The following is a 25,264-nucleotide window of genomic DNA, read 5'->3' as shown; positions in this document are numbered from 1 at the left end:
AGCACATCGGTAAACGAGTGGGAGTGCTGGCCGGTTGCCGCAGATTTTCACTATGTATTGTAATTATTCACGTACAAACTACCTGTCCTCTAAGGCGTGAATAGGCCTTAGTTAAATTATTGTTTTTCAGTGAATTAAGTAAGAATACCTATTTGTAAAATTTATTTTACGTCGTGAAAATTCTTTAATAACAAAAGTTTTCACCTTTCAAACGCTGAGCTGTACTTGTTTTTACGGAACGTTCAGAAAGATAAGGATAAATATTTCTTCCTACATATTATTAAAATTTGAACGGATTAATGAGCACATCGGCGTTCCTGTTTTGATACGGTTAATTTACGAGTATATTATCTCTCATTTTGTGTAATTCATTTGGTACCGTAATATGAGATATCGTTGTTATGTTTCGTTGAGTGCTGGAAAGGACTGTTGCGTATGAATGTTCCGACATCCTAATATAATCTGTTTTTCTTGTTACCGGTTTATAATCTTTACCGTTCGAAATTTTAGTAGCGTTTATTCGTAACGTTAAAGTTGCATATTACGCGGGTTAAATGAATAAACATTTTAAATAAATAGATTAAAATAGATCCTGACGATTGGATGTAAAATAGTTTCATTATTTTCCTTATAGACGGTGCATAGGAGCTACTCTAACAAGCTTCTTAAATTTATGTTTTTAGTCCTTATTAATTACCGAAATAAATTTCATTTTTTTAAGCGAGTAGTTCTATTGTTACCTCGCCGAGTTAAAAAGAAAAAAATACTATTTTTTGTCATTGTTACAAAGGAGTATATTGTGTAGATAAACGACGTCGTATATAATACTGTATCGCGATAGGTGATTCAGCCGGTTATTTTGTACTGTTCGTTCCGCTTCGTTTAACATTTCCTCACCTGAATCGTCCGAACGATATCACTCTGAGCCTATTCTATGAGAGTACGTCGAAGCAGGTCGCGTCATTGATGTATAAAAATAATTTATTTTAAAAATTAGTAAGTAATAAAATTAATTAAATATTTTTTAATGGTGGTTCTATGTTTCTTTGTCTAATTAACCGAATGTAAACGAGCAAAAGTTTAAAAAATTTCGTTTCGTGTTAATCTATTCTTTCTCTATCTTCCACACCGAGTTTTTTTCGCACTCATCGTTAGCGTGCCTTAAGCGCTAATGAACTATTTAATGCTAGGTTTCGTGGTAAGGTTATAAATTAATAACTACAATACTTAACGTTTTACTTAAATACGATATATTCTTATATATTTATTTATATATATATACTTATAGAATTCGAATAAATATTCAAATATGTCAACAGTCAATAATATATTTAATACATTTAGTCTTTGGTTTATGATTACGGTTTCGGTTGGTCGAGGACGTCGACGGATAGTATGCCATCTCTGTGAAGATCTTCAAGAAGGTCTAGAAGTCTCTGTTCGGTCACCGGATCGCCAAGTGCTACGTCTACAGAACCGATGCACAGGAGGAGTGCTAACAGCTGAGAACGGCGAAAGTCTTGGCCGAGTCGCTGTCGATCGTAGCCAAGTTCGGACGGGATGTCCACTCGTAGGCGTTGAGCGACGGACGACAAGGCGGTCCAGTAATGGTCGAGGAGGTGTTCTGTGTGCTCGCGGCGCAGTTCTGTGGGCAAAGAGCTTACGATGAGCAATGCGATGTCGTTGGTCGGTCGGCTGTAGGTGACCATCTGCCAGTCGAGTACGGCACAAGTATCGTTCTCCGTGAATAACAGATTGTTGCACCAGAAATCCGTATGCGTAATTAAAGCGAGGGGCTCTTCTGGAGCCAGCAAAGCGGCTATAATATCTTTAGTTTCGGGCCGGATTTCGTCGAGACTTCTGAGGACGGCGTCCATACCAGGTCGACGCTCAAGAAACCTCGCCAACTGCGGCAGACCGCGCTCAACCAGTTGCTGATAGGAGTCGGACGCTCTAGCCGTTTGAAAGAGGAACGGGTATCGTTCGTCCAGCGGCATCCCATCTCGCACCTTCAACGCCAAACTTAGTCCGTGGAGGCGAGCTACCGCCTCCAAAGCCGATTCCGCCTGACGAAGCGACAGACCTCTCGAAAACTCGACGCTTTGATATCCGCATTCTTTAAGGTTTTCCAAGACGAGCACAGATTCGGTGTCGGCCGTGTATCGTGCGTGGTAGCATCGCGGAATGGGTAGCCGTTCGGTTCCTTCGCCAAGCAACTGTGTCAACTCCGGTACGACCTGTAAACAGAAAACGATTTTTGTTGTAGATGTTAAAATAACCGATTTACAACTTAAAATAAAATTTCAATACATTTTTAATAAAATTTCGCATTAATATACATAGGATTACGTTGCGATGCGGTGTACCTTAACGTATGTTGTGTTAAATTATTTATTTCTGTTAAATAAATTGCCAAAATGTACGTGAAGAAAAAATCTAATAAATTTCTTTATTACAAAAAATTCTATTAGATTGTGATTCTTCTAGATGATTTTCATTAAAAAAATTGTTTGTTTACATTTTAACCCCTTGGTTTTGATCATATATATGATTGAAAAACATCGGATTAAAATATCCGATGTTCTTTCGATAATATTTTATATTATTCTTATATGAATCTAGAAGTACGTATCAAGGGAAGCCATCTAAGTTGTACCAAGAATGTTTTCGGAGTTACCTTTATTTTCAGTTCAAAGTCATGATTATATATTACGCATCTCTATTAACCAAAGATAAGCTAAAACGTACGTTAATACTTTGTCGATTTATTAAAATGTAATATTAATTAAAATGAATTTTAGTAAATTTACTAATACATTGGCTGTTCTAATGTATAACGACAGTATTAGTACGATACTATACACATTATTATATCGGTTTTAATATAAATAGATATGTAATAATGTAGTGGCTTTAATCGAAGGCGAAGGTACATCGACAAAACAGTTATGTTCGATGATTACACCGATATGTATTTTATATTCTTAATATTTTTTTTTCTGAGGCATTACAATGTAAATACATATTTTGACTTTCATACGAGTACAACTAATGCAGTAATTAATTATAGTGCTCGTTCGCTCACGAAAATTGTTCGCAGTTTCCGGTAACTAAACTGCCAATATTTGTACAATATTGTTTTAATGATCTCTCGATAAAAAATGTCTGCTGTTCACTTATAGCGCTTGCTTTCAGCCTACAATGTTAAGACCTTTTTAATTTTTTTTTAGGGGTCGAATAAAAAAAATAGAATCCGTAAAATTCATTATGATTATTACAAATTTATTTACTTTTCTCTTCTTGTTTTGTCAATTCGAGCAGAATATAAAATTGGAAAGATTTAAAATGTATTATAGTCGTTTTCCTTTTTACCATTTAACAGTAAATTCTCTCATATTTCTTTTACGGAACTGAATTAAATCGGTCGATGAAGTAGCGAAAGAATTTGTATTAAAAGTTTTTTTTTTATTCGTTGCAGATCGTTGATTTGAATGATTAGAAGTAAAAACAACACCTGTTGTGTCGTTATTAAAGATAATTACGCAGTACTCTACGTCAACTAAATACAGTTTAACATAGCTGTCGGTTGAAGTGTAAACAACTTTTCGGTTCATCATTTTATCAGATGAGTTATAAGCGCATTGATTTTACGTTTGTGAGATGAATAATAGCATTCTTCATAACGAACAAGAATCCTCGTTTAATTTTAACGTCTCTGCTGTGGGCTGTGATAATTTTTAGATCCTATTTTATGAGGAATTCTCACGCGCACACTTCACTAAAATGTATTAATCCAAATTGCTTTTAACTTACGGTAAAGGTTTATTCGTTCTTTTATCTACAAATGGATAGATCCATGTGTTATTTTGCAATCGAGTGACGTTATTACGGCTTGAAGTTCCCTGATAAGATAGACAGTACATACGAATTAGCCCGTTGACCATAACGATAATGATCCCGTAACTTAGAAAATACTTCAAAGTAACGAGATCATTAATATATTTTGCATATTGAAAATATAAGCATTATTGCTTATAAATTATAGATATCTTTCTTCTTCCTGTTTAGCCTCCGGTAACTACCGTTTAAATAATTCTTCAGAGGATGAATGAGGATGATATGTATGAGTGTGAATGAAGTAGTCTTGTACATTCTCAATTCGACCATACCTGAGATGTGTGGTTAATTGAAACCCAACCACCAAAGAACACCGGTATCCACGATCTAGTATTCAAGTCCGTGTAAAAATAGCTGGCTTTACTAGGACTTGAACGCTGGAACTCTCGACTTCCAAATCTGCTGATTTGGGAAGACGCGTTCACCACTAGACCAACCCGGTGGGTCTATAATTATAGATATAAATTAACCAAACTTAACCTACGCTCGCTAACCTCGACTAATTAAAATGTTTTGATTATTTAAATAATAAATAATTGCAATAATTACTGAATGTAATATTTAAATACTCAAAACATTACTGTGTTAATTAGTCAAGGTTAGCGAGCTAGGTTAAGTTTGGTTAAATTATATTTATAAAATAAATAATTATAAATGATTAAAGAAAATGGTAATATAATGGTTATATCGGATGATATTAACAATAAACCAAACGTTTGCAATTTATTGGTTGACGGGCTTATGCGTAAGTACCAGATAGACTTATTTTATAGAAAAAAACTTAGATGAAACTTGAGAAATGTTGGAGTAAAGCCCTTAACATTATTGTCGCAATTATTTATAAGTAGAGGCAACTGTGTTATTAAATAGGAATATTTTTTTTTAACTAAAAATCTTTAATTTCCTTAAACCTAGTAAAAAAGTATTTAGTTTGTAATTTATTTACGGACGAGTTTTTTATTGTGCTTTAAGGTGTATCTGTCACGTTGTGCTTTAAAACTCATCCCTATTGTTCTGCATTACAATGGAATGTATCAAATAATAGTATTATTTGAATTTTTTAATTTGTCTTTGTAAGTTGAAAGATAATAAAAACTATAGCCTTAAAGTAATAAAAAATTTGTGGTCGTGGTTACAATTAATGTAATATCGTTCTTTAAATAAATTAATTAACTGTGATAAGGTCATTACCCTTAAAAGTCCCGGTTAAAATTACTTTCTGAATTATTTCTTTATCAGACTGTAATGGGTCGTTAGTCGAGTGAATAGGTGATATATAGTTTTGAATATCAGTAAGGTGTTACAAAGAAATATTACTATCGATCATTTATACGTGTCTTTTATTTCGTCGAATAAAAGTACATTCTGTGCAAGTTGTGCTGTTTTTGTTGTAACTACCGCTTTACAGTGAAACGATTGTACATTATTACAAGAAGTAGTCTTTTTTAATTCATTTTCTTCAAATTAGCGATACAAAAACCTTTTTAAGCAATAGCAGGTTTTATCGTAGAAAAACTTACTTTTTAGAACGTGATTGTATGCATTTTTATATAATTCTAAAAAATATGTTAAGATAATTTCGAATGCTTTTATTATTATTATTATTATTATTATTAAAACAGGTTTTACCATTACGAGATTTTGTTCGCCCGTTTCACGCGTCACTACTTCAAAATGCGGATGAATATTTTTTAAAGTAGCAGACTCGAATGTAACACATCGGATGATTCGGTGCTGGATACCTAGTAGTTCCTACGTTACTTTTATAGGAAGCAGATAATTTTTAGAGATCTACTCGTCGTTGTTCGGATAGGAACTTCGGCCGGATCAGAACGAACAATAAAATTGTGAATAAATCACTATTTTGGATTTATTTACTCATTCTTGGATTTGGACATTAATTTATGATATTTAAAAACATAAACCTTAACGACAGTAATATGTAACAGAGGGAATATATTGTTATCGTCAAAGAAAATTACCTCGAAATGACGTCTTAATTTCGTTTATGTGTCAGCATCAGTTTATATGTCGATTTATTTTAAGACCGTGTGATTTAATTTATGGTAAAATGATTATTAGACGAGATTATATCATATTTGTGAAAATCGGGGCGGACACGAATATTTTATTCGCTCGTATTCTTTTACAGTGCAAAGTATATCGAAGATGATATTAAAATAACATAGTTGGACAGTTTTTGAATTAAATTTAAAAAAAAACAAGCAAAATAAAAACCTCAATTCCCGTAAAAAAGAAGTTATTAAGTTTGTTTACTTTATTATTTTTTCCAATTAAAAAAAATAAAAATAAAAAACTTTTGTTGAGGTAGAAATAGTTTTTGTGCGTTTATTGCATGAGTCGGGGTAAATTTTTAATTTTATTTTTTTGTAATTTTTAAATAAAACATTTAAAACTGTTATCGGTCGAAATGTTTTTAATTATGTTTCATGATATCGTTGGAAATGTTACTTTTACTAACCAGCACTAGGTATTAACTCATTTTTAAAAAACCTTTTTTAACAAACCACTGTAACGAGTTTTTTATTATGTTAATTTAGATTTTTTTAAATGTGTAATTCATAAACAAGAAAGTAATTACAGTCTTAAATAATTTATCATTTGAAAAAGGATTAGTTTTTAAGTTACATGTTTATACCGGGAAAGTTCTGCGACAAAATTAACTTTTATCACGAAATTTCAGATCATCTCACATAGAAAATTCATCACCGGTTTTATTTATGATTATAATTGTTTAATTACTATTTTTTTTTCTTAATTTACCATCGCTTAAGGGTGTTTTTGGAAGAATCTTCTTTGTTACAATATGTGCACAGTCTGATTATTAATTGACTTTAATGTGTATACTCCCATTAATTATTGATGTTTTATAAATCTTTGTTAACGTGCTAAGTATTGTAAAGAAACAGCGTAAAAGTTATTTGTTAACCTAATATCTCTTTTAATTAAGTCGGTTTTTACCTAAGTGAAGAAATATAAATCAGTAATGTTTTACGGAAGGAAAAAAGTTACGTAATCGCTCGTATATTATACGCGTAGATTTCTTGATTTCGTATCTGTTAATCGCTGTAGTAATTATTATTTTAGATCGTTATTTGAATATTTGTGGATCATTAAAATAGCAGACTCATCCATATATCGCTTCATTTAAAAATTCTCTCGCCTTATAACTTTTTAAGCTTTTAACTTACTGCTTTAAAAAAAAGTCTAAATTTCTGTAAATAAGTGTAATAGGTAAAAATCAATAAGTCAGTTTGTAAAACATTAAAATGTAATCTACTTTAGATGAAATCGTGCTGAAGCTGAGTATCGCGACCCGTGTAAGTTAATAACTTTGATTTTATCTTTTAAAAGTATATCGTAAATTATTTAATCAATACTGAATTATTACAATTTTTATTACTGGACGTATTTCTTTGGATATAACCCCGTTAAAAAATAAAAAAAATATCGATAAGATAAAAAATTCGAAAGAAATTTACCTGGATATTGATATTTATTGATATGTCTCCTCTTACATCCGTTTGCTTTTAGAAAATCCCTTATCATCAGGCCAGTAGGTTATTAGTGTATTTAGAACAGACGAATTGAGTTGAATATTTACATTACTGTTATGCTATGCTGGGTTATTTTTTACAAGAAAAGTTTTCGTATCTGTCGTTTAGGGAAGTTATTGAAGAAAGTTCAATTGCAAAAAACCTGCTTACGAAGCGGTCGAACGAACCGACACGTAACAATATCTGGGTTATTTCAAAAGCATTCATTTTAATTATTTCTTTCACCGACTTCAGTTTTGAATTATGTTTGCGAGTACAGTTACTTGAGCTGTTACGATCTTAAAACCTTCGTGTTTTTAAAAAAAAACAATTTACTAATTGACATGACTCAAGAAAGAAATAATTATTTTTTTGAAATGTCGTTTTTGTGATAAAAGATATACGTATCCTGACCGATACCGCGTGATATTTTGCTTTTTTCATAATTTTGAGGTCGTAAGACAGATACAATTATATAAGAATGTTCCCTCTATTTTTTTTTTTTTTACATTTGTCGGCTATAACTATTAAAAAAAATTCTTATCGTTTCTCGTAATACCGGGTTTAACAATAAGACTGAAATTATGAGTTAAAAAAGTTAACGGTTGAGGAATTTTTTAATTTACTAAATTTTTAGTTTTAACTCGATACAAAAGAATTTTATTCTGTGTAACACATTAAATGTACAAATAACTTAAAACATATCTTATCTGGTATGTAGTAATTTAAAATGTAAATTGTTTTAATTTGTGACGTTAATTTAAATTACGTTGAAATATGCGGTAATTTATGATTGTTAGATAACGTTTAATTTTGCAGGATGACTCATTTATTTCGTTTAAAATACTTAAAACATTCGTTGTAAAATAAAATTTTCAATATCTTTTTCGTATAACCGGTAAAATTGTGTCCTTATTTATTAATAAAAAATCAATGTCAGATAAATAATTTAGATTTCACCCTGGAATATTTAAATACATTTTTTTTCATACACAAATACACGCACAGTTTTTACTTTGACCTATTCTGAATTCAGGCTTTATTATACAGAATTTATATAAATTATGCTAATAAAACTATTAACGGCGTTAATGTACTTGAATAGGCTATTGAGAATTATTTTTGTTATTGTATTATCTATAACATATGTTAAAAAGGAGCGTTTATAATCTGTGTTATTGAATTATTTTACAAAGAGATTTTGTCAATTGTGTAGCCGATGTTAGTACTGTAACGATTAGTTCACTTATCAATTAATTGAATTTATTTGTTAATTTTTGAAAACGAAAAAGTTAATACATATTTAAGCATGTTCGTAAATATTACACGATCATGCAAATAATTGTTTAATAATAAAAGTGATTTTTTTTTTCTTTAAGTAATCGTCTCATATTAACCACTGTTGTCACTTTGTACGCGTTCGTATTATATTTATTAGAGGACCTGCACTACTACTACTAGCTTTCCTTATTATAATATAATCGTTAGGACGGGAATATTATTTTATACTCTACTACAATCGAAGTATATTAGACGTAGTCACACTAATATTTAAAAAAAGAAGTCTTTCGGTAGTGAAATTGTTTGTCGATTTATTTATTTGTGGTGGTTTATTTTCCGGTTATAATTCACTTTGTTCGTCTAATTAATCGCGTTCGGTGTACGTTATCCGAGTTATTATTACCTTTGTGTAAAATTTTATTTCTCGAAGGTCAAACTGGGCTTCGGTGACGAAGAATCTGCTGAACGGATCTTGCGGAAGCAGTTTGATGATTAAATCCAGATCGTGGGGCCGGTCGTCTAGATGGTAGTGGACGGAAACCGCAAGAATATCAGAAAGTACGCTTTCAGCCGCATCGCAACCCGGTCTCGCAACGAAATCGGCGACGCGAAGACTTTCAGGCGGTGCACCGTGATGGTCGCAGAGCACCGCCTCCAGCCAGGCGGCTGTTACAGGGCTCTGATCTCCCGCCTCACTGCCGCTGCCGCTGCCGCTCGACATGCTACTGCCCGCTTATGCCGCAACACGAGACCGATACGAAGCAATTTTCCCTGTCGACGACTCATTTTCCCTTTTTCGTTGTCAGATACGCTTAGTCGTAAACACAAACGGAAAATTTAGTTATCAATTTCATAGTTAATGTAAACCGTTTTTCTTTTTCTTAACATCGGTAAGAAGATACAGTATAAATCATACAGTATAGTATAATCATAAGTTAGTGTGCTGCAGTTTTAACCTTACGAGTTAAATCGATTTAATATTAATCATATGTAAATCGCATAATTCCTGGGGTTAAATTTGAACTGTACGTTTTATCCGCAGTTACAACGTTACTCGTGTTAAATAATTATCTTGATTTTGAATATATCTTACCATACTTACAGCTTTTTGCAGCGTAGGAAATAATTTTAATGAGTTTAGTAGGATTTTTTTATACAGACTTACAGCATAATTATTTTCATAATAAATTATGTACCTTATGCTTTGAAAAACTGTTTCGTGCACAGTCCTCGTGCGACTGTAGATTATCGTTTAATAAATGTTCATTTTTGATTAAAATTTAATCTTATTTATTTATTTATAATAACTTTGTTAGTTTCTGTTATGAGATCGAAATAATCAGATAACCGCTTTTACCGACGATTCACAGACTACTAAAATATTTTGCTCATGACTTTATTCGTCAGAGAAAAAGGAAGTCGTGATTATCCCACCGTCTTTAGAAGCCGATTACGTTGCGCCAGGTGTATCTTATAAATTCGGTTGGAGTGTCAGGTACAGTAATTGATGTGTGTAACAAGATTATTATACATTGTTAGTTTTATTTATTACTCATTTTTATTTTAATAAGTATTATTTAATACATCAAATAACTAGCTCCAGTTAAGTTTGCTTGCTTAATGTTAGAGAACGTTGTGGAAATAATCATTCATTCACGTTGTTTTGTTTTATACGTACATTTATGATTAAATTATGGAATCGTATTTTTTGTAAAATTATCTATTAGGTAATTCATAAAAATTATTTATTTCACTGCGTAGGACATCGACCTGTTTCATCCGTTATCGAATCGTTTTTGTATTGTGCATTTAGCGATATTCAAATACGTAGCTTCATTATTGCCGTCTTTTTATTCGATTCAAAAATCTTAGGCCCTAAGATTCAAATTAAGTGAAGTTTAGGATCTCTCTCTACTTCTGGCTAACATATAAAACTCAAGCTGTTATTTCTTACGTTTCAGCGCGTGATACTTCATATCCCAACAGTTCCACCAGAAACCTTTCCGGCGTTTTCTGTCGAGTCGTTCAGAAAAACTGAAACACCTAATTCGTAGGTTTTGCACTGACTTTTCGATCCTCTATTTCTGTAGTTTCAAACGAAGTAAAAATATGAGAAGAATAATCATTCTTTGCTTTCGAGAAAAAAGGTCGCCTATGTAACCTCCAAAAGTAATAATGATTCTACCGGAGTTCGTTCTTTTCACGTTTACTTTTGTTAATTAATGGGTACGTATTTTATATCACCGGTTAAAATATTTCTCACGGATTATGAGTAAGAAAAAGTAATTTTATTAACTTTACATTGCCAGAAAACCGATTTAGATTCTGGAAATTTTTATTTTATTTGGCATTATACATACCACAGACGAACAATTTTTTTTTGAGATTTTTTATTATAATAGTGTATACGATAAGACGGTAGTTTGAGGTCAAGTAGTGTCGATTCGACTTCACTAATTTATAACGTTCTGTTGCCCGGTTAACGATTAACAGCACTTCTGGTTTGGCGATCGGCTTCAGGTTCACTATATGAATCGATGATACAGCTGCCTGTTGGTCCCAATCTGGTAATGCTGATTAAGATAATTAGAAACTTCCAAAATTTCATGCGGTAAAATTAATTATAATTTTGAAAAAATAACTTTTAACTTTAAAGTTAATTTGATCACAAAATTTGGTCACTTGATCCTGCATCAAAACATTTACGTTATAATTTATGTTTATCCGCGTACTTCCGATGCAATTTTCCAAGATTTTGGCGTAACAGGTAAGTTTTAATTTATTCAGCTTTATTTTATTTAGTAAGTTTATTTTGTAAAATATCTTATTAAATATTACAATTGATTTTTAACATCGCTGTATGTATTTTTAGTTATTTTATATTACTCCATCATTTACAGTAACAAACTTTACCATATATAGTAAAATGTTTTTATGATTTATCCAAAAAAAGTGTTAATTTTTGGCACTGACTTTGTATTTTAATATATAAATAAAGTAAAAAAGCAACAGTTTTAGAAGTAACAACAAAACATCATTTTATTATGAATTTTTTATTGATTCTTTATTTTTTTAAAGAACAAAAGAAAAACAGATTAGTTAAAAAAAAATGAATTGTATGTGATATGAATTGTATATGAATCTCATAGCCAGGTACAAATAAACATAAAATATCCAGATGTTAACTTTATAGTTTGTTAGTGATATCGATAAACAGATCAAATATGAAAACCCAGTGCTTTTTACAAGTACATGTTACTGTTTACAGTTTACTGGCTTGTCTACATCTCGATGTCAATTAATGTGGATTACGTGATAGATATTCAGGAAATTTGAAGAAGAAAACAAATTGAATTCATTTGTGGAATAAAAATAAAAAATCTTAATTTTATTTTATAATAGAAACCATTTTATTAAAAGGATTAACTTATTTACATCCTATTAAACATTTTTTCTTTGCTGAAATAGCCACTTTACGAGTTTGCCTTGTTAAGGCTGAATTAGATAAAGAAATGAATTCACAACTAGCATTTTTATATTATTGAAGGTGTTAGTTTTTATTTCAGACTTTTCTGGTTTTAATATCTGCGGTTCTAAAACAGCAGTCTTTTTTATACGTGGTAACCGGATTGTTTTTCAATCCTCTCCATAATGTGATTGTAATAGATGACCAATATAATAGTAGGTTCTATTTAATCTTTTTTAATATTAATGTCACCCTTAAACTTTCATACACTGAAAATTCCTAAATCTGTGATAATCTTACCCAGTCTGTCCATCATAAAAATTTTATGAAGCTTATTTGCACGCAGTCTTTTGTTTTTTGTGACCATTCTTATTGATACAGAAGCGTAGGTCTTATCGTTTGGGTATTTTCTTGTCAAAACAATACAAGCATCCAGCCTTTATTTTGTAGTTTATGAGCATCCTCCGCTTTACATTCGCTTGACACCGTCAAGCTCATTTATTTAAAATGAATAACCTGTGTGATAACACAGGTTATGTGTTATAACACAAGTCTTCTATGCATATTTGTGTTGTATTTTGTGACTGATTGGCTGTTCTTTTTAAGAGTTTGGAGCCGGTGATAGAGAATATGTTGTAGTTCAGTCGGTTCTTTAAATAAATAAAGCTATGTCATTTGTATTCAATGGATTCACGGTTGTCAGTTTCTGGCTTTCTGTGTGAATTTATCGACTGAGATTAAGTAGGTATGGACTCGGCTTTGAACCGTAGTGATAGGTTTGGCTTTTACAGTTTTAATATTTTATAATCAATTTTTTTTTTTTTTTGTACTTTTATTGTGAATGGACTGCTGCAGTACATTCTGGGATATTAATGTTAGATAGACTTGCTTCAGATTCTATGGAATAACTTTTTCAGTCCATTTGACATTGTTCTAATGACCACTTTTACCTAAATATTTACTGAAGTTTTTTTTTTGTTGGCTTGAAATGTTAATAAAATGTTAATATAACAATTTAGTTGAATGTGATTTTCATTATTAAAATATGTCCATGTTTGTAAGTTTCTATTTTAAAATATGAATCTGAAAGAAAATGAATTCAGCAAGTGTACGTTTGTTTTTATTTTAATTATTTTAACCTTGGATGTGTTTTTATGTGTGTATTTTAATAATGAATATGACATGGATTAAATGACTGAAAAAATGCCAGACGCTTGCCAGGAATCAAACGGAGACTGTATAATCTAGAACTGTTCAGTTAGTCACTATATAGTTTGGCCGACAATATATTGTACTCCCACTAGAAAAAAGTTATTTGTGTAAAAAGATTCTCACTTTAGACTTTTCAATAACAAATCTGATAATTTCAATTAAAATTGGTACTTATTACAAATACAGTTATTTTGATTTAATTTTTGTGTTTTTCCCATATGTTTAATGCATGGATAAATGCTTGTGAAAAAAGTAATTTTTTTTTTTAAATGCCAAATTATGACGATTGTACTTTTTTCTGCTGTATGTAATGCGTAACATGATTTTATTAAAGTCCACTACGAATTTATACAGTAGACAGTATTATAGTTTTTATAAATACGTTCAGGAGTGAAGGAGAGGTGCAGTGAGAAATTGTCTATTCTTTATTCTGTTTAATGAAGCATAAGCGTAAATGCTGTAATAATGTAAAGGTCACTGACTACCTGTTAAGAGGATCTGTTTTCATTCTAACAAACAAAACAGAATAATGCAGAATAAATTATTTTGTTCCTTTATTTTGGTAAGGTATTTAATAGTTTTGTTTTATAATCTTAACTGATGTGAGATCAATTAACCTCTCTGTCTAAGCTTCTAAAACATAAGGCCCTATAACAGTATACCAATTACTATTTTTTGTATTCAGTGAAGTAATAAAAAAATTTTGTGATTGATTTCTAGTTTAACAGTAATAGTGAAATGCTATTTTTCGTACCGATATTTAAAAATTAAAAAAAAGTTTAAAAATAAACAAAAGTTAAAAAAAATTTTTTGTGTTCACAACTATAAACTATAAAAGGTAAACGGGACAATTCTTAGTTTGTGGTTAGAGACATCTTTTAAAGAGAGTTAATATAGAAACTTATTTCATAACTTGCACACTGTTCAGAACTGATACAGAATTTTTTAATGTAGATGAAATTACAAAATATGTAACATTAATTTCTGAGTAGTAGTGATAGTAGGGAAGTATAGTTATTCTTTATTGGTAAATCTTATTATTGTACAGTGTAATAAGTTAATTTTCAAATACTCGTAGTTTAGAATTTTTGATAAACGTGTTACTGATACTGCTTCAATAATTAAGTTTTCATTACATTATCAACAGTTAGTATTATTTTACTTTCTTTTCTAGTAGAATTAAAGAAGCCAATTTGTTATTTGTTGTTATCTGTTTAAAATTTTGATATAAAATGTACTAATTTGGTGATTTCTGATCAGTATGGCATGTGGATGTTTATTTATTGCATTGAGGTGAAATTTTGTTACTGTATTCTTTGAATTTTTGAAATAATTCTTGCTGTTGTATTTTGATGCGACCCTCTATGTATCGTTATTTAGAAAAAAGCTGAACGTTTCAATTTATTACTTGGCAGTTGATTCAAAATGTTGGCCAAGTAAAGAAAGCGTCAGAATAATTTTTTGTCAAGAAAAGAAACTTAAAAATAAAATACTTATATCTTTCTTTTAATTAAAGTCAGAAATGTTTCTTGGTTTTGGAGCTAGTACCTTCTTAAATATTCATTTGAATGAGATCTGTAGCTTTTAGTTAATTATTATTATTATTAACTTTCATAATAATCCTTCATTACTTGTATTATGGTTATCTGCTAAGCATTTTTTCTACCATTTAGAATTACAGAACCCTTAATAAGAATCAGATTGTTTGTTCAGAATCATTATAAATGAATTAAACTAAAATAAAATTGTACGTAATGTACAAACAATTACTTTCATCAAATTAATCGCTACGTACTGCTGGCATTCATTTGTTTTAAGTGATGCTGTTTCTAGGTCTTTGTAATCATGCCTATTATAGAAGTAATAGCATTTGAATTTGATTTAGTTGTTTTAATTTTTAAGAAAGATTTACTTTATATGACATTATGATTTTTAAATTATTATCTATTTGAATATTTCTGTTTCATCTCTTTTGGTCGAAATGGAGAATATTTTAATCGGTTTTATATTGGTTTAGTGACACCATAAATTTATATAAGAATTTATCTCATCATTGATATTGTGTGTGTGTGCACATGTGCGAGTGTGCGGTTGCATGTGCGATTGTTAGTGAGTGTGAGTGTGTGCATGCGTGTAGCCACTGTACAGCAGTTCCTTTCCTTTCTGTGTATCAATTACTAAAGTCGTAAGTTTGAAGTTAACAGGAAGTATTATTTTTGTTTTGACTTTGCATCAGTATGAAAAGTAATTGTATTCAGTATTTTTAAATCTCTAGCTGACAATTTATCTTCAAACTGAAAATGGTGATTTTTAATAACTGTGTGAAGATTTTTTGTAGGTAGTAAGTACATCTGTGAAGTAATACTTAATACAGAAAAATATTAGAATTTTATAAAAACCATATAAATCTTTTTTTTTTAATTTAGTTTTGAAATTTTCTTCATCAGTTGAAATTGTTATAATAGATTATCAATGTTTTACTTTGATGCAACACTAATATCAATATAAAATACTTGTCTTATAATTTTGGATATACAAAAAAAAAAAGATTATTTTCTAAGATATGCTCAACTTTTATGAAAAAAATTGTTTCGGGTGACTTCTTTGGTGTGTTTGTAGTAGTTAAATTAGATATTCTCTTGTGAAGTTATTTTCTAGGTCTTTGTAATTGTGCCTATCATAGATATAACAGCATTCGAATTTACGCTTTTTAATTTTTAAGAAAGATTTAATTTATATCACTTAATGATTTTAAAATTTTTATCTTTTGCATATTTCTGTTTTATCTATTTTAGTCGAAATGGAGAATATTTATTTTAATCGGTTTGTGTTTAGTGAAGCCATACATTTTTATAAGAATTTATCTCATCATTGATGTAATGCAGGTGAATGATTAAGGGCTTTAAGTGGATGTAGAAATTACATGATGGGTGAAAACTTATTAAAGGTTATTAGAGGGAATTATTTGGATTGCTTATTTCTCTTGGAATGTCAGCACTGCATTTTAACCTGGAATCAATAAACCTCACCCTTCCCTTACTACTACATGTTGAATCATCTGTGCAACAAACAGCAGCAGCAGCAATGCTTAGCAGATGTGTGGAGAGGAGCAATGAGCACATTCACTGTACTCTCACTGTTGCTCTCATTCCATGCTATCCTGGCCTAGTTATAAAAACATTATTATCCGAATTAATTTGAATCTGAACATAAATCTTGTTATTTAATCAGCTTTTGTTATCAATGTATTTCCTACAAACTATAATTAAAACAAATTTTAAGTTAACAAAATAATAAATAATTAACGTAAAGAGCATTCATTTATTTACTTTATTATTGAGTTTTTAATTTTCTATTTTATAATAGTATTATTATGAAGAATATTATCGTAGGTAAATGAATTTCTTACGTATAATGAAATTGTTACTTTAAAAAGAAAAGTACTTTTCAAATTTGTTTTGCAAAACTTTCTACTGCTGTATTCCTCCCTTTCATAATTGACAATAACCATTAATAAAATAATTGCACTTATTAAATAAATAAATTTAGATAAATGAAATTAATAAATCTAGAAATTGGAAGGTGTAATCTTAGTTTAAAGTATACATGCCAAAGTTACTTTCAGTTAACCAGTTTTGCACTTAAGTTCATCAGAATTAAATAATGTGGGATACTGTATCGCTACATACTGCTGGCATTTATTTGTCTTAATGACTGTAGCAGCTGCCAATTAAAATTGAAAAGAAGCTTTATATATATATATATATATATATAAATTATAACTTGCATAACTTAAATAACTTGCATTATAAAAAAAAATGTAAGTTACTTTAGGATTACCCTGATTATAAATATTGTCTATAATGAATTTTGGAGCACCTGATAAATGTCAAGTTTACTCGAGTTTCAGACTCAGCATTTTCCAGTCGCTCATATGAAAACTTCATTGGAAAAGTATCTGAATTAATTTCTGACTTTATTATCTCAAGAAAATGAAACAAATTTCAATCATCCAAACTTCAAAGAATTCACTTTATGATTGCTCTGTATATAATTTATTGATTATCTATTACTGTTTCAGCCATAAATTAAAACTATAATTTTTCTTAGAAAATATAAATATTTAAAATCAAATTTAATTTAAAATAGTGATAGGTGTCTTATCTTTTCTTGTTTGAGGAAATGGATATGTGAATTATGTCCAGTTTTGTAGCATGATATTTTTAATCATTGTAGTTTATTATTTAAGTAACTTAAATGAGTTAAAATAATATATTAATTACATGAACATTTAATGAACAACAGATTATCATCCCAATTTTGTTAGTAAATTTTAAACTTGGAAGCTTGTTCAAATCCATGATGCAGTTTTCCAAGCAGTATGTTAGTGAACTTGGAATAATTTGATGGTAAAACATAACATTTTTCTATGCTTTTGATTGTGTAGGTAAATAGTGAACTATTTATTAATAATTATAGGTAGTCTATTGTCAAAGAAACTTATCCTCAAAATAAAATGCCCCTGATGACTGCTGCAATTTACTCTGATATGCACCTAGCGTTACAAAGTTTCAATTGAATATTAAGAAGTTACATTGCATTTTATTATACTCTTAATTAATTAATTAGAAATGTGTTTATCAAATCCTGTATCTTATTTTGAAATATTTTCATAATGATGTTATATCACAGAATAAAAAACTTACTTTTTATGTTAATGTTTGTTGTTTTAGGTGTTAATATCACCTGTTTTGGCAGGGCTAGCTGTTGGTATCGGTGTACCCATTCTCTTGTTTTATGTTTATGGAGTAGTGCCAGTATCACTTTGTCGTTCTGGTGGCTGTGGTGTGACTACTTCTGGAACTGGTGTACGATTTGAATTTGATGATGAAAATGATATTTTAGGAGTTATGACATCGAAAGCTAATGGTAAGACTGTAATAAAAATCTGTGTCAATTTAAACTTGATGGATATATTTAGTTTTACTGTACGTATTAGTGTATATTCCTATAATTTTTGAATGCTTAATTAAAAAATTTGGTAATATATTTCATAAACACAATACAGGCGTTCCCATTTTGAAAAAAATCATGTGATAAAACGTACTAATATTTATTTTAATTGATAATTTTAAATTAAGAATTAATTAGTTTTTTAAATTAAAAGTTCTCTTTTATCCTAATTGAGCCAGACTTCAGTAATTAATTTATTCAACTTTAAAATCCTTTGTGATCTAACATTTAATCAATCTCCCAAGAGAAAATATTTATTATTTGAAATACAAAAAGAAGAGGTTGTGAAAATTTTTGGAGCAGCCATGGACATAGTTATATGGACTTTATCAAGAGCTTTATGGAATTTTAAAAACAATTGGATTTTTTCCTAAATTAAATGTTAAGAAGGATATCCTATAAAAATCTTACATCTACTTCCCAGAAATTAAATCGTTTTTTAATTTTATTAAAACATATTTTCAAGTAATTCTACATTTCTTTAAAAAGATGGTTCTACAGTTATCATCTGTAAATAACTTTTTTGTTGATAGGCTATCTTACATGCCTTCCTGGTTTGAAAGGAATTCACTTTGCAGTCATTTTTGATAAAAGTTAAGATTACTGGCTCATTCTCTTGGTAAATTTTAATTGGAAGCAGTTTTCGGTAAAGTTCAGTGACCTGTTTGGGTACAGATAGGCAGACCTGTGATTTGTTTTTGTTTAACTTGTCTGTTTTTATTTTGCTGTTCCATTTAAAAAAAAAGCTTTTGGGATCTTTATGGAGACCTTTCATTAAATTTTCCTAAGCGACTGTGTACAATGATTATAGAATTTAGCATTATGTTATTCTGCATTTCTTTTGATGTTCAGTGAACAAATGATTTATTTTATTTAACAAAGCTTAAAAAAAATCTCAAAATTTAAGAGCCTCTAAAAATTTTTAATTGTTTTTGTTGAAATCAGAAAGTTTACAATTTAAAACCTTTATAGTTAAGAAGAAAATAATTGCTTTCTTGACAGCTCAAATTAGTAAGATTTGATTGGAATTATAATAACATATTAGAAATGTGAAACAGTATTTTAATTTTTTTTTTTACTCATTAATGGTACTAAAGTTTGCTTTACTTAATCTTTTACTTTCTTAAAAAATTATTACAGTTCATTAGTTTCAATAATTTTAGTGTTTGTTAAAGATGGAGATACTGTGAGTCATCCAGGTGGTAATCCTAGCATAGGGGAAGTATCTTTATCTCTTGGAAGTGGAAGTCAACTGGAAAGAGAACCAGATCGTGAGTCTGCAAGCCTTGCTGGTCTATCTGGTAGCATTGCTGGAGCAAATAGGTAACAATTAAGACATTAATTTTTTAATAAAGATATGAAACATCTCTGTGTGATTGCATATAACAACCAGACTGACAAGAGTATGTTGATTAACATTATGGTAAGTCATTTAGTTGAAACTAATAACAAGAGAGTATTTGAATAATTTTATTTATTTCAGAATATAAGACTAAGGTTGATATGCAGAAAATGGTGTTGTGTTTTAGTGAGTAAATGTATTCATAAATACGTAATAAAAATTTGGTTTGTAATTTTAGGAAAATTAGTGATTGTAATATGACATAATCATTGTCTTAATTGATCAATCAATTTCACATTGTTAGATCCCTTATCACTTGTATAACAGACACCAGAAATGATATTTTGTTTAAAATCTTTTTTTAACTAGCTTGTCAGACTTTGGTGTTTTAAAAAATATTTCTTTGAAAGTCACCTGATATTTGTTGATGTAAGCTTATAAAATGATGATGTTAGTTGGTAATTTGTAGTTTGCTTTCTGGTGTTTGCGGTTTTTGCGTAATAACAACTCAACTAGTTGGTCCTTAGAAAAGTTGTTGAATTGTAGTCTTGTTCTTTTACTTGGGAGTTACTCACTTTTTGCTATTGTTGCATTTGGAGGTGACTTACTGTTTACTATACTTATTTTTTAATTAGCATTGTGACCAACTGATTAGGATTGTGCCTACCTAGGCATCAGTCTAGTAGCTTTGAAAGTATTACTGTGAATGATATCGCCACATAGTTGTGATGTATTATTATGAGTAAAATGTTTTTAATCATATACTTTTTACATATCGATAAAAGAAACTAATACCAGACTATTTATAACAAATTAAATAATTATGACAGTTTTTACAAATTAAATCGAGGTAAGACAACCAATCGGTTAATTATGTAGATAAAATAATAAAAAAATATAGAATTGGAATTATATAGGTTAGTGTTTGATAAAACAGTATTGCACAACGCCATATAGCAAATTATTAACTTTCAAATATGACTAAGCATAAGTACAGTATTTAACTAATCACTTACATTTACTGGAAACATTATTGCTATTGCTTGAAATCTGTTCTCTGATTTGACAATGTTTTGTAGTAGTAAGTGTTTATTTTTGTTTTGCGGGGAATAAAGTTCTATTATGTCATATTTATTTAATGTTATACTGTGTAAATACATTATCTTGTGTAATACCTTAATATAGAAATTTATTTTCCTTTATGTAATATTTACTAAAAGTATAAATAAATTATAATTACAACAGGTTTAGAGTTGTAAATTAGCTTTACTGTCCTGGTTTAATGTTAAAAAACACAATGGACAAAAAGGTAATTAAATTACAATATTGTAAAACAAAACCTCTTTAAGTATGAAATCACACACAAAAAGAAAAAACTGTGAAATTTATTGTACATAATTTATTTTACATTTAGTATATTTTACATACGGATGTAGTTGTCAATTTATATAAAAAAAATTCTAAAAGATTTAACCTAAATCACTATATTACTTATCTTTTTATTGAATTCAGTTTATTATAATTCCACTAATATTCATCAGAATTTTACCTAATTCACGTAAAGTTATATGAAATCTTTTCTCAATATTTTTTTTTAATAAATGTTTAAGTTAATTGAAAGGAAAATATTTACATTATAAGTTATGCAGCAATAGATAATATTCAATAAATAATTTAAATATTTTGCTTAATGTAATCTTTGGCTAAAAAAATCTATTCTCTCTGAATTTTTGAATTTCTCTCAGATATACAAACATCCTTAAAATTCTCTGATATCTTTTGTAATGAAAATTGCTAGTGTAACACAATTAACCAGGTTTGCTAAACTTCTTCTGGATTTTTTTTTCATATGCAATGAGGCACTTCAGGTTTGTTATACATAAGCAGTCACAGAAGGGTTAATTTATATGTACAGGGTGTCTCATATAAAATGCAACCCATCAATCACTCATCCATGAAATTTCAAAAGTCAAGCTTACTCCCCTACTCATTACTGAAATGGACTCACCCAACATCTGAACATCGCGGCGACGCAGTAGAACACCACCGATAGTAACAACAATGCAATCATAACGTTCAGTATATTGCTAGAGACAACATAGTGTTTTCGCTAGATGAATGTGTTTTCATTGTTGAGTCGTACTTCAGTACGAAATCAGTGGTTGCAGTGCAAGATTTGTTTCGCCATAAGTACCCAGATAAACCTGCTCCTAACAAAACATCAGTATTAAAAAAGATCTTCATCAGTGTTGAATTCAGATACAGTCACTGAAATCAAAGACCGATTACTCGCCTCTCCAAATAAATCGATCACACGTTTGTCTGCTGAAATTAGTTTGTCTAAATCAACTGTTCATCGGGCGACCAAACAATTACAATTACGACCTTATCGTATTCAAACTGTTCATCGACTTCTTGAGCCCGACAAAGAAAAACGGCTATAATATTTTCAATGGTTCCGTCGATTTCTGCGTGAGGTTATTAATGTTATGGATTCGTTATTTTTCACAGATGAAGCACGGTTTCATTTGGTTGGCTACTTAAACAGCCAAAACAGTAGAATTTGGAGTCCTGAAAATCCCCACATTTATCACGAAAAACAATTACACCCGCAGAAGTTGGGCGTGTGGTGCGCGATATCGCGGAAGAAAATAATCGGCCCTATTTTTTTCTAGTACACCATTAATGCAGAACGATATCAGGATATTTTATTTCAGTTCATCGCATTCTTGGAAGAGGAAGACAGACACTGCTGGCTACAACATGATGGTGCGACATCACTACGCAGGTTCAACTTCTGATTTCGTTGAGGAATTCTTTGGTAATCGTGTTATCGGTCGAGGCTTGTGGCAACCAAGATCTCCAGATTTGACTCGGCGGATTTTTTTCTATGGGGTTACCTCAAAGAAAAAGCCTACAGCAACAAACCACGAACACTTGAACAATTGAAAGTCAATATTGAACAAGCTGTATTAAATATCCAGCCATAAACTTTGAAAAACGTTGCAAGAAACGCTGTAAAAAGAATTGATGCTTGCATTCAAAAAGATGGCGGCTACTTCCAACATTTACTCTAAACGCAAGGTAATGGATGGTAATAATAAAAATTACATTTACACATGCCTTTTTATTATTTCAATACTTACCAATATAAGGCTGGGTTGCGTTTTATATGGGACACCCTGTATATTATTAAGGTTATTAATTTATAAATATGCAGAAAACCAAACTCAGAAATAATTAATGTAAAAAAGATATTGCAAAAAAGAATGGTTATGGCAACAGATTTATTAAAAAAAAAAGAAATTTGTTAATAAATTTACTGAAATATGATAAAAACTAATACATTATAGCTTATAAAGTGATCAAGTCAATAAAATTATTATAGCAGAAGCATGAATTTGATTTCTGTGAAATCTGGATTACTAAAAAGAATGATGAATTGCCTTAGTGTTTAGTTTAATGAAAACTGTCACAAAAAAATAAAATAATAAATAAAATAATTGAAATAGGTTGAATAACACCATTATGTATTGTACTCTTATATTATTTCATTATAATACCATAATATAGTCTAATTACTATAATTATTATATCTAATTAAGAAAAACCACCTTTCTAAAAAGATATCCAGAGCACTTTGCTAAGCTTAAACATGGAAAACCTGCTTATCTACTTAAATTAAATGTAGATAAATTAGGATGTTAAAGATTGGCACAAAAACCGTGAGTATGAAAAATCCCCATGTTATAATTGATCTTTATTAAATTACATCCTTAATTAAAGTAAATAAAAAAACATTTTTCTATCAAAAAAAGTAATTAAATTTTTTATTTTAAAAGAGAGAAAGAAAACCACTATGAATTCTGTAGAGACATCCTTTGGGTTGAAAATGATTACAAGGACTTGAGAGATAGTTTTTATTTTTCAGTTGTCACTCATAGGACATAGAGTCTAAACTCAGAAATTCGATCTCTTTATGAAAAATCACATCTTTTTAATTATTGTAAATTAAATTTAAATCTTGGTGTATTTATAGATTTTAATTTATGATACATAAGCCTTGTTTTGTTTATAATTTTGGTATAATTTTTTATTTGCAAACCATTTTTTGTAGTTTAATTAAACTTATATTATAAATATTTATAGTCACAATAATTTTAATAGTTAATGATTTATGTATTTGTCAGATTTTTTCAAATATAATTTTTAATGTTTTCATTATTATTTTTTATGACGTTTTATATTCGGTTCTCATGCTCAATAATATAACACCAAATAACATACAGGGCGAGTCAAAAGTATGAAAACCTCTCAACAATTTTAAAATGGTTCTAGATAGACTAATGTAACTTTCAGGATACGGTATCGGTCAAACTGCTTTACCATTTGACTAGAAATAAAATTTCAAAAGTGTCACCTCTTCTTATTGGGGGTGGCCCAGGGGTTGTAACTCAAATATTTTAAATGATAACATCCTTTGTGTGGTATATCATTAAAGGTTTCTGTGACAAGAAAATTATATAAATAAGAAGTTGGTCGATGACTGTGCCCAAAATGGTGGCGAGATAAAGTTCGCATTTTGAAAATTACTAAATTTAATAAGTCTAAATAATAAAATTAATTAAAAAGAAATTAAACTGAAGTAAATTAAAATCTATTTTACAAGTTAAATATTTTTTTTTTAATTTATTTTTTAAAATTTTTAAAACAAAAAATTGTTTTTTTATTACAATTTAATGAGTAAATAAATAAAAATATTGTCACCTAATCATGCTGATCAGCTGATAATTGATGGTCTCTTAACATTGCTGTAAAAATAAAGCTTACTTCATTGTTGTGTAATATTCCATTTAAAGTGTTAGTTTCTTATGAGAATTTATTGTGATTGGTTGGCTAATTGTTTTTGTCTACCTTTACCACATTTATGAGCCACTTCTATTATTTACATTTTTTTACCTCTTTTGTGATTGTTTTACTAAATTATTTCTGTGCTACCTGCTAATGTTGCTATCAACATGTTACTTGGTGAACTGGATAGGGTCACATTTAATGATGAGGGGTTTTGGTGATCATATAAGAATTAGATCATATAATAATTGTTTGATGCAACATTTAATAATCGTAACCTTATTTCAAAAGGTACAGTGACAAAAATCATCAAACGATTTGAAGAAACGGGGAGCATTAATAATATGGAATACCAGGAAGGTCTAAATCTGCAACAAATAATAATAAAGAGTTAGAGATTATGCAAGAATTTATTGAGAATCCTCATTCCTTAATTTGAGTAGCAGCATGAGAACTTAAAATTAGCCAAAGTTCAGTGATTCTAAAAAGTGAATTTAAGTGATATTAAAAATGTACAACTCTTCAAAGTTGGTCTGGTGCAAGAACTTAATGAAGATAACTATGATCGAAGACTTGAGTTTTGCAAAATTATGATAAACAATATTCGTCCAGATCCTAACACAGTTACAGATTAAACACAATTTT

General features: G+C 29.5%; 2 protein-coding genes across 7 annotated transcripts in view; one reads left to right on the top strand and one right to left on the bottom strand.

Moving 5' to 3' along the window:
• Window positions 1-25,264, top strand: part of LOC142328271 (E3 ubiquitin-protein ligase RNF19A-like) — a 284,978-nt gene that overhangs the window by 236,894 nt on the left and 22,820 nt on the right. For all 6 annotated transcript variants that reach the window (XM_075371971.1, XM_075371980.1, XM_075371992.1 and 3 more), the window contains 2 exons: window positions 18,147-18,342; window positions 19,602-19,749. In XM_075371971.1, the coding sequence (XP_075228086.1) occupies window positions 18,147-18,342; window positions 19,602-19,749 (344 nt within the window). The remainder of the gene's footprint in view (window positions 1-18,146; window positions 18,343-19,601; window positions 19,750-25,264) is intronic.
• On the bottom strand, window positions 1,228-9,456 carry LOC142318521 (putative oxidoreductase dhs-27). The gene is made up of 2 exons (XM_075355085.1): window positions 9,139-9,456; window positions 1,228-2,237 (listed from the first exon to the last, which is right to left on the bottom strand). Exons 1-2 carry the CDS (start codon window positions 9,454-9,456, stop codon window positions 1,359-1,361), a joined length of 1,197 nt encoding a protein of 398 aa, XP_075211200.1. The 3' UTR covers window positions 1,228-1,358.

The sequence above is a fragment of the Lycorma delicatula genome, chromosome 1 (genome assembly GCF_047948215.1).
Source record: "Lycorma delicatula isolate Av1 chromosome 1, ASM4794821v1, whole genome shotgun sequence".
NCBI classification, from domain to species: domain Eukaryota; kingdom Metazoa; phylum Arthropoda; class Insecta; order Hemiptera; family Fulgoridae; genus Lycorma; species Lycorma delicatula.
The sequence above is the reverse complement of the archived record's forward strand: the minus strand, read 5'-3'. Positions and strand labels throughout refer to the sequence as shown.